The 11495-nt window shown below is 35.7% G+C and overlaps 1 protein-coding gene across 1 annotated transcript in view; it reads left to right on the forward strand.

Annotated features, from left to right (window-relative positions):
- Window positions 1-11495, forward strand: part of Smarcad1 (SWI/SNF-related, matrix-associated actin-dependent regulator of chromatin, subfamily a, containing DEAD/H box 1) — a 94335-nt gene that overhangs the window by 38214 nt on the left and 44626 nt on the right. The window contains exons 4-6 of the mRNA XM_004640621.2: window positions 695-863; window positions 2822-2888; window positions 6181-6281. Of these exons, the coding sequence (XP_004640678.1) occupies window positions 695-863; window positions 2822-2888; window positions 6181-6281 (337 nt within the window). The remainder of the gene's footprint in view (window positions 1-694; window positions 864-2821; window positions 2889-6180; window positions 6282-11495) is intronic.

Raw genomic sequence — 11495 nt, forward strand, 5'->3', positions numbered from 1 at the left:
ACAAAAATAATAATAGCAATAATAATAATAATAATAATAATAATAAAATTAGCTCTTAGAAAAGAAAATCCTCTTAGGAAATAAATGCTATCTGTCTGCCAAGGCAGTGTTTTGTTCCTCACAAAGATACTTACATTAAAGAAGACCATTGTGCTACCCCTTATTTTTTATTATCTGTATAGGCCATGGAAATCATTTCTTCCTTCCTCCCTTTCTGATATGAGAGAATATGAACTCAGGGCCTTCACACTGAAGACCTAATTCCCATATTTTTATATTTTTAACTCTGAAACAGGGTTTCATACAGTTATCAGTTTGCCGAGGCTGAGAGAGCCTCCTGTCTCTGCCTCCCAGAGTTCTAGTGTTATAAGCATGTGCTATTATGCTTGGTTTAGGGTTCCTATTTTCACAGAAGCAGAAAGACAACATTATTTAACATGCAGAGCATCAGCTAAAGAAAATAATTACTGGTAGTTCCCATTTTTCATCTTGTCCATCCCAGCCCAGCTAATGCAAGATTTTCTTCAAAGTAGGCTAACTTTCATAATGGGAGTCTTTTATTCTTATAAATAAAGATTTCATTTAATGTAGAAAAGACTTACAGATATTCTTTAGTGTGTGTATATATGTAGTATAATTTAAAAGATGAGCAATTCGTTAAAAATGTTTTTTCCCACTGTGAAAATATTTTTAGTTCTGAACCATCTGAAGATGAAGAATCCCAGGGCCTTCCTGCTGTGTCACGAAGCAATGATAATATTTCAGAATTGGAAGGCCTTTCAGAATTGGAAGACCTTAAAGATGCTAAACTTCAGACCTTGAAGGAACTTTTTCCACAAAGAAGTGACGCTGATTTACTTAAGGTTGTACCTTTTACAATAATTCATTGTAGCTGAAGTGATGATAAAAGTCTCTCTAGAATCCTTGCTATAGCTAGTGGTGGATGGCCATTTTTCTAAAAATGTATGTTTGAAGATAATTATTTTATGTAGTAAAGGTAAAGGCCTGAAATTTACTTCAATAGAGTCCTAACTTATTAATAGGGAAGGTTATTTACTTATAAGTAATAAAATAATCTTAGTCTTCCAAGCCCACCTAGGTTGTCAGGTTTTCTTGTATTTGAGTGCTTCTACAATTGGATTCCTCCCACTAGAAACACATATAAATTCCCCAATAGTTGATAATTTCTGTCTTATTAATCAATATCTGGCATGTGGAAATTTTACATTCACTTCATTGGGGAGCACTCTTCTAAAGTAATTTATATTTCAAGTTATTCAGTTCAGGAGAAAAATGACATTTATAAATTACTGCACAAATTTTTAGACGCTTGTCAAAAAGCTCAAGAAGTGATAAAATATAAATTTAGTGCAAGGTTTGATAATATGCCTTGACTACTTTGAAAATGAATAGGAACTCAGAGAATGTCAGAGGTTCCAAAATTAGGAAAAGGTAATATAGAAGAACGTATTCTCATATTTGACTTCTGGTTCATCTAAAAAGCAGCTTATTGCTATGGAAGTAGCTCAGTGGTTTATGTGCCGCTGTAGCAAGCACAAGGTCCTCAGATAGATCTCTGTACAAAAAAAAAAAAAAAAAGCCAGCTTATTAAAAGTAAGGGCTACAGGGCCAGGGAGATAATTTGGTGGTCTAAGCACCTGCCTGCACAAGAACCTAGGTTTGGTCCCTGGTACCACCTGCCATGCCAGCCCCTTACCAAACCAGCCACTGAAACCAGGCATGGTGGTGCACATCTGTAATCTCAGCACTGGGGAGGCTGAAACAGCAGGATCACTACCAGTTAGAGCTGCGTAGTGAGACACTATAACAAATAAAATGTTTTAAAATTTTTTTTAAATCAGTAAAAGTTAAGGGCTGCAGTTGTAGCTCAGTTGTATTTACCCGTCATGCATGGGTTCCTGTGTTAATCGCTAGCGTGCACACACACACACACACACACACCCCTGCCCCAGGGTCTTTTAGAAATAAGTCGCTTATTAGAAATGAGAAACAGGAAAAATATGGGATAGTTTCTTCTGAAATATTTTTTTTTCTTTTTTTGTGGAACCAGGGATTGAACTCAGGCTCTTGCGCTTGCCAGGGAAGCGCTTATTCCACTGAGCCATCTCCCTGGCCCCCAGTTTCTTCTGAAATCTTACTGAATGGCAATAAAAACAGTACATTGAAACTATTATTTTATGTATTATATTCTATGGGAGCTTCAGCCCATTCAGAAATAAAGTAAAAATTTCTTTCATTTATCGTAAGAATAAGATTTTTCAAAGATCAAAATTCTGCCTTTTTATTCTAAAAATAAAAAAGGAGTATAAATATCTATCATGCTTCTTGTCTCTTGCCTTCTCTTCATGTTTCTCCCATCTCCCTCCCTGTCCTTTTTCTTTCCTGTTCTCCACCTCTACACACAAACCATCATTGAAACACAGAAATGGGAAGTTTGTAAGGTTTCAGAAGTAAAAAGCTTGCAAGGGTCTGAGTTCAATCCCTGGTTCTGCCAAAAAAAATAAATAAAAAATAAAAAGCTTTATAATTCACAAAAGCCTGAAATATAGTATATCTTCTGTATGTTTTAGTTATTCTTTATAGTGAAGAAGAGTAAATTGTATGCATTTTAAGATACACTTAGGTAAGTCCCATTTGTAAATTTTCAGTTTTTGTAAATTTATCATAGAACTTCCTGAATTTACACCATAACACGTTCTACCCTGTGCAATATTTCATGTATTTGTCTTAAGTATTTCAACAACTTTGTGAAATAATTCTTCAGTGTTATTTTATAAATATTTGTCCTTTCTTCTGTTAGTTGATTGAATCAACAACCACTATGGATGGAGCCATTGCTGCTGCTTTGCTGATGTTTGGTGATGCAGGTATACTTGGCTGTGTTTAAGCTATAACAGTATTATCTTACTAGTGCTCTGTAGTTTACTTAGCATTTTCACGAATTCTTACAGAACTTGTAAAGCATTAATAGCTTCAGTTTTTTTATATGAAGAAACTGAAGCTTTAGAAGGTTAAGTAACTTTACTGAGGTCATACAGCTACTGGGATCCAAACTTGAAGGTTGATTTTTTTTTTTCCTTCCCCATGAAAGAGAGGGACCAATTTCTCTTTAGTAACTTTGTTTGTTTTCTACAGATCAAATCCCATAACTGAAGTTTTGGAAGGTGTATTTTCTTCACTTTTTAAATATCTTTTCTAATTGCACTGTGGTTTTATTTACAGGTCTACAAACCTGAGTCAGTAGGAACTAATGTCTTGTGGAAAGTCCTTGCTGGTAATCAGCATTCCTTCATTGAATAAATATTTATGCTATTTTTCAGGCTTCTGATTTTTAAAAAATGCATTTAAAGGACCTTGCAATATAGAAAAAAGTCTCCAATTTTTTTAGCATATGCTACCTTGATTTTTTTTTTTTGTTAACTCACACATAGCAAAAATAAAAAAGTAAAAATCACCTGTAATCCTACTGAAAAGCATTTAAAGTAAGTAATGAAAATAACCCTATACTCCGTTGACGTTTTCCTGTGTTCATGCACACCGTACAGTACACATGTACATTAGAGTATAAAACCTAACTTTCTGATTTATCATGGGTATCTTGTTGGTGCAATTAGGTATTTGATTATTTTAAATCATTTGACAGTTCTCAGTGACTACTCATAGGGTCAGTTAATTAAGTTTTTGCCTTATGATTTGTTTCCATTATTAACTTTTTGCAAAAAGTCTGTTTCTGTAGGCTGTTTTAAGTTTCTCAGAGTATGCACATTTTTACTTCTTAAATGATCTTTTGTGTTTTGTTTGAGCTTGTACAGTTTATGCTTTCCTAACTGTGTCTGTAATTGGATTTTTGTACTTTTTGGAGTATAAAGCATTGAACCCAGGGCCTTTGTGCTGAACTACATGACCAGCCCTTTTAAGATTTTTTTTATCCTGAGACAGAGTCTCACTGATTTGTAATTAAACAGGCTGGGATTCAACCTACAGTCCTACCTCAGTCTTCTAGAGTGCTGGGATTATAGGTGTGCGCTGCTTTATCCAGTTAATTTTTTTTAATTTAAGATCTATATCTATATCTATATTTTTTTAATTTAAAATCTATATCTATCTATCTATCTATATATATAATATATATAATAGAAAATAGTAAGTTCCTGTAAGCCCATCATTTTTCTTTAGCACTTATCTTACCTCATTTTCACTAGACTCAACAAATTGACTGGAGTGAAACCTAAACTTGATAATATTTCAGATATATAAAATATTTAAAAGCTTTCATTTTCTCCAGTTTAAACAAGAGGACAATATTCTATGGGTGCCACCTACACAGAATTTCAAGATCTTTGTGTTTTCCACTTAATAGCTGTGTGACCTTGGGCAGTGTTGCCTAACTCTTCTGTGTTCTTTGTTTGTTAGCAGTAAAATAGTATCCTGTGATAAACTCAAGGGTTTTTGTGAAGAAAAACTAATAAAGTTAATGTAACTTCCTTACTGTGGTATCTGGTACATGCTAATTTCTTAAGAACGGTCTGATAAGAGAAAATGGTGTAGGAGACAGTTGACTTATTTTCCTCATTAACATATTTTTAGTAAAGTATTTTCGAAGAGCTTAATAAATGATAGGCTCAGTTAACATATGTTGAGTTACTTAATGGCTTAGAAAATATCATATAAATCTTTCTACTGAAAACAGGCTGTAGAATGGATTATTCTGTAGTAGGATTCAGCCTTTTTTTCTCTGCAGCATTTTCTATCATCTGACTTCCTTATCAATTTAGCAAGTATTCTTTGGGCCCCAGCTAGTACATAGCACATGCTGTTGGACATCCTGAGAGTGTATAAGGAGACTGCAAACAGAACCCCCACCTCAGGGAGTTTGTAAAACTTACTTAAATTTAAATAAAATTTTATTAAATTTAAACCTCAATTTAAGTTGGGATATTTTTTTCTTACCTTCATATTCCATATTCCTATATATTTTTTAAATGCTGACAAAGTTAAGAAAACAAGAACGTGGGTTTTCTTGTTTTTTAACTTCATTTTCTTGCTGTGTGCTGAACTGGATGGGTTACAAAGTTCTTAGTGAATTTTAGGTGATGTGTATAGGTAGAATGTGCCTATTCTAATGGGAAGATAGAATCATTTTTAGTATGCTGCCACAGGAACGACTGTGTTTTAGGATATTTGTGGAAAAAAGCCTTTTTAAAATAGCAATCTTAAATTTACAAGTCATATTTAACCTAAGTTTTACCACAAATTACAATCTTCTATAGACAGTATTATCCTACATATTACTCTGTAAGGAAATTTTTGCCTAGTATTTTCTGAAAGTTTTTGTTTATAAAATTCTGTTCCTTATTGAGAAAGTAAAGTATGAATTTATTGATGTTGTTGTTTGTGTCACCTTTTAAGGAAATAATTAAACATGTCTAAGTAACATGGCATAAATTGGCTGGTTTCAAGCTTTTTTTAATTAAGTACTTAGCTGTAGCACATGGATGGATGATGATTGTTTTTTCCCACTTCTAAGGTGGGTGCTAGAAATCAGTTTGTTTATATTCAGTGCACATTTGCATAATGGCATGAAGTAGGAAACAAGTATTTATACTGATGTGATTACTATTCCTTAAAGGTTTATGTTATTCAGTTTTATTTTGTAATGACCATAGTAAGTCTATAATTCAAACACTACAGTGTATGTGCTTACTCTGAGTATTATATAACTGCACAATTCAGATTCCAATAAGTTTAATGCTAAAATTTTAAACCTTTGTGTGTTTTGGCCATGCTTCCATGTTAGCAAAACTGTATTTCCTAATTATGTGCCCCTGAAGTGTTTAATAGATAAGTGGTGTACAGAGTAAATTCTCAATTTGGAGAGATAGTATTTTTAGCATTAATAATGTGACAGTCAAATAAATAAATAATAGTGTGACTTTATAAATAGTGCATTACAGATTTCTAGTTTAGGAAAACTACAGAGCAGGTTCACTTTTCACTTTTTTTTTTTTTTTTTTTTTTGGTCCAATTGTATAAAGAAGAATAAACATTAGACCTGAAAGATAACTATGTAATCAGTGTAATGCATTTTTACCTTTGTTCTGAAGCAAATTAGTTTGTTATTTCTGTGTGAAATTTTAGTTTGCTTCTCTGTTTTAAAAGGTGGTGGGCCCAGGAAAAGAAAATTATCTTCTTCTTCAGAGCCATATGAGGATGATGAATTTAATGATGATCAGTCTTTTAAAAAGACAAGATTGGATCATGTAAGTTATATTTAAATTGCAGTATCACAATTAAAATATGTTGAATTTGTAGACCTGAAGAAAATCCATGTGTATTAATCTTTCTGTCCTTTTGAAACTGCCTTCAGTGGGATTATAGTATAACAGTCTTCACTTTGGACTGACTCTGGTAATTGTGCAAATCTTTGTAAACCATGTTTAGGTGGTATGCTTTATCTGCTCATGTTTTCCTTAGTGTTACAAACGATGACTGTAGAAGGGGCAGCAGTGATGCAGAAAAAGGTACCTGGAGAATCTGAGGCTCCTGTCTACTTAGTATCAGTGTGAAGGATGTGACTAAATAATTTACATTTCATTAATTGTTGCTGTGATGTTCAGTCTTCGGTTTGGTGCATCAGCTACCAGGACATGTAATATAGATCACACCTCTTAATTACTTGGTGGGCTGTTGTCAACCATTGTGTTGCTATCAGAAACTACTATAAATCTAAAAGCTGTTTATCAGTTGGTGCTGTTTTTAAAATACGAATTTTTTCCCCAGTGAAATTAATATATTAGGGAACAATTAGTTGGAAGCCAAAATTTGCACACCTGTCTCCATGCAGTTTTATCCATTAAAAATGCTAGGTGAACACAGAAAGTTGCTCTTAGCCAAACCAAACCCCCTGGAATAGAGTATAGAAACACCACAGACGTCTCCTGGCTGACTCATTGTATCATATGCATAATCTTTGAAGATCTGTGCTTTCTTGCTCATTTTGTGAGCTCTTCTGTTTGAGAACCCATTCAATACCCCAGCCTAAGCATCTTGGTTTAAAAATGCCATATATTGTATATATAAACTAATGTTTTACATAATGAGAAGCAGCTCAAATGAAGAAAATGGAGAAAAATGAGAACATGTGATAGATCCCAAGCAACAGACACAAAAAAGTCTTGTTGTGGATCATCAGGTAATATCATAAAAACAAAGTATGTGCCTGGACCAGATTCTAGTACTGTTAAGTTGGGAAGAACAAGGCATAATGAATCAAAGGAAAGATTGTCGAACATTTGAATTCAAGACTAATAAATGAAAGATCAAGTACAACCTTTCTAACATAGAACTTTGTACACTAAAGCTGAATAGGGAAATCACTATATCTTGCAGAAAATAGGTCCTTTTTGTACTGTAACGTCATGTACCTCGGTAGTGTCCCAAATTTTCTGATCAAGAAGGTTATGGGGCCAAAGAGGAAATCGATCGATGACGTGGAGTGTGCCTAAGGAGAGTCACATGAGGAGAAGACACTCTCTCAGGCTTTCACAGAGAGCACATTGGCCAAGCAATGGCCGTGACTCATCCACATGGCTGCACTGACAAAGGTTCTACAATCTGAGGTACAGGATCTCAGGATAAATCCTGAGGGCATTTCACTGACCTTCTCAAACCAAAAAGCTAAAACTCTTGTTGCATAGGTTCTGCTTTACCTTGGTCTTAACCATCCAGTAGAAAAGTATGAAGATGAAATATAGGAAGTAAAGCCATGTTGTTATGTTGAGCTGTGGGGGACTCACGTCAATAATTTCTGACATTGCCAATTAAACAGAAGACCCAATGCTATTATGGGCTTCTGTACTCTTTTAGAATATTTTGCTGAGTTTACACACCTATAATATTCAACAACGGAACTTAAAAAAAAATTGGGGTATAACTATGAATGTCCATTTTGTATCTGTGTATTCAAAGTGGTTGGGATAGATATATAGTTGCATTCTCTTAATGAATAGAATGATTTTTTCTAATGGTGTTTGTAAGTAGGATCACAAGTCTGCATCTTGTACAGCAGTTAACCACTAAGAAGAATATATGCAGTGTATTATTTGTTGAAACTGTACTTTCGATTTGATTTGAAACTGTCTCATTGCTATATGTTTATCAATAAAACTTTGAAAAGAAAAAAAAAAGAAAGAAGCAAAAGAAATAAAAAAAGAAAATAAAAGAAAATAGGTCCTTTTAGTGCCACTAATGGTTGCCTTAGTTATTTCAAGCAATGCTAAAGTTTCTTAGGCCTCAGCATTCTGACAACCCTTAATGCAAATAAGAAAGCTACAAAAGAATTTCTCACCAGTGATAACAAATAAACTGAGAACACAACTGTGCACTGACTTAAATTCTTGGGTTTGATGGCACAACAATACTATGAATTTCTGCCTCAAAAACAGAAAACATGCTCTACAATTAAAGGTTCTAGCAGGTAACATAACTACAGTACTCACCAGCCTTGGCAGATAAGCTGAAGGCAGTAATTATCACTCACAAAACCGTAACCCTTTTAAGTGAACCTTGTAAAAGGAATTTTTCATCAGCCTTGGGACAGGCTTCTCTGTAGGAAAAATTATACCTCACTGCCTGTGTTTCATTGTTGTTTTTACTTAATTCTTCCAAGTTACTGAGATTATTGCAACAACAAAAAACTTTAAAAATACAGCACATTAAGCTGCCCTTTGCACAAAAGCAGGACCTGTATCTGTCCTTTTTCCTCCAAAAACTGCCTTTATGTTACAGCTCCTTAATAAAGCTGTAAAAGCATTGTTTGTAACTTACATATATATAAAGTAAACGTTTATAATGTTAATTTCTGTTACTGAAAGTGAGAATCTGAAAATAGTTATGGGATTTTGTATGGAATTTAGCATTAAAATGGCCATTGCCCAAATAACTCAGCATATTAAAGCGCCTGCAAGCAGGCAGAGGGGCTGAGGGTTCAATCCCCCTGGCCTGCTGTGCTGGCTCTGCCCCCAGGGCTCACTGAGATAGCAATTGAAACTGGGTGTGGTGGTGTGCCTGTAATCCCAGTGTTTGGGAGGCTGTAAACAAGCAGATCACTGCCAGTTTGATCTAGTAGTGGGATCCTGAACACCCTATAGACCCTTCCCCCCAAAAAATACCAAAAGTAAATAAATAAAATGGCCATTGCTATCATTATACCCTGGAGTGATACAATAAAAATGCTTTTTAGTCAGGCGTTGTAATGCCTGCCCATAATTCCAGCACTCTGGGAGGATGAGGCAGTAGGATAGCAAGTGGGAGACCAGTTTAGGCAATATAGTGAGGCCCTGTCTCCAAATAAAAGGTTGGATATAGCTCAGTAAAATCCTGGACTCATTCCTCAGTACTTGAGGGAATAGATTATATTATGTGGAGTGCAAAGATCTCATTGACCTGATTCTTGATTATTAAATATTTCATTCTTCAGGGAAATTTTTGAAAGTTCCAAACAAGCTATGTTTATCTGAAAAAACAGTGCATTTGAAGAGGTATAAAGTGAAGGTGTCCAAAAGCTTCTAGGGCCTCACCCTAATGGTAGTACCACAGAAGTCTTCATCAGCTTGCTGATGGCTTGTGCATGCAGGAGACTGATGACCACAGTAGAAGGTGAAGGGCTCTACCATGTCAGCTTAATACATCAGCTTACCAGATTTTTAAAACAACTGGACTGAGTAATGGTAAAGCTAATAGTATAGTTTTGTATGGCATCCAGATGAGTTTAGAACTGTATAAGCCGCTTTATTATAAAACCAGGAGATTGGTAAAGCAGCAGAAACACTATTTATTTACCTGGATGTGGTGGCACATGGCTGTATTCCCTACACTTGAGGGCTGAGGCAGGAGGATCACTGGAGTCCCAGGTTTGAAGACAGGTTGAATAGCATAGTGAGACTACATATCTTAAAAACCAGTGTTATTTATTTGTTATTTATTATATTGTAAATCAGTATAGTAGAGATGACATAGAGACAAGTGTCGGCTGTGATTTCTTTTGGAGTTTGCCAGAGACTTCATGGCAGTGGTGGTGAATTTATGGCATGTGCTACAGTGGACTGTTTGTTTCATTGAACGCTCTAAGAGGTTCGTCATCACAGGTTTAGGGTATCTTTACTTGCTGTAGGATTCTTTGAGAAGCCTTGAATTTGCTGGTCATTAGTCTTATACCCTGGATCCACTTCACAGTTTTCACAATCTGGGCCTCAGGTATAATTGACAACTGTAAGAGTGCCATCATAGGTAGGTGCAAGTAACACACTTCTTAATATCTCTCCACCAGCCTTTGAATAGATCACACCAAGTTGTGTATCCCCTAGAGGCAGCTTAAGTGCAGTCCTTTTTAGGAGAGTTATAATTTGCAACATGCTTCTGACCAGACTACCATACAGTTAATGAAAATGACCAGCCCAAGAACTTGAAATTATTTTCCACTCTTTGCTCTTCATATATCTTATTTATGTTCTCTAAAATGCTGTCAAGTCTGTTCATCATGATGTCTTCAGTGTAATAGATCAGAGTGGTGTTCTGTGGGTTGTAAAACTGAATCCTTGATGTGCTGTGTTATGAAAAATAGCAGTTACCATAGTTCTGAAGTGAGTGAGAGTATATCTGAATCTACCCAGATGAAAACAGATGGTTCATTTGTACTTTGTGACTACAGTGAAGAGAAAAAACAGGATTGTTAACCTCATAGCCAAATTGATTGCCTCAGTATAAGTACCACATATAGTAGAACAGCCACAGTGCATTCATTCATCACTTAACAGTTTGTGATAATCTGAAGTAATCTCCCATGACTATCTTAGTTACTCTTCTCTCATTGCTGGGATAAATGCCCAACAATCAAAATGAAGGAAGGAAAGGTTTATTTAGGTTACAGTTGTTGGAGCTTTCGTAGTTCAAAACAGCCTGAATTATGTAGCAAGATCTTGGAGCCTTATTTGCTCAGAAAAGAGGGTCAGTGCCTCTGTCTTCTCTAAGCATCGCTGCCCGAGGTGGCCTCAATCACAGACACCACCGCCTCACACTATAGGATCTGGAGGAGAGGCTAGGGTGCTGCTCTGTCCAGGATGACCCTCTCCACACCTCCAAGGGAGGCCACTGGCCTGAGGGAGGGGGCATAGAGCATACTTCCAGTTTAACAGGTTCTCACCTCTCTGGCCCTGTCCCTTAAGCCCCACCCTGGTCCTCTGCCCATGCCCCTTGAGTCAGGTCTACCCCATGACTTACATGAGGCTATGGGGGGACAACTAGGCACAAACCATAACATAATGGTAGAACAGCCTCAGTGCATGCATTCATCACTTAACAGTTTGTGATATGCTGAAATAATCTCCATGACCTTTTCACCTTTAGAACAGGCTAGGATGCTTATTCTAGTTTCTTGGTCCTTAAAGAATGTGGTCTTACTCTGTTTTGGGTTTTTT

This window comes from Octodon degus, unplaced genomic scaffold (genome assembly GCF_000260255.1).
Source record: "Octodon degus isolate 3935 unplaced genomic scaffold, OctDeg1.0 scaffold00125, whole genome shotgun sequence".
Lineage (NCBI taxonomy): Eukaryota > Metazoa > Chordata > Mammalia > Rodentia > Octodontidae > Octodon > Octodon degus.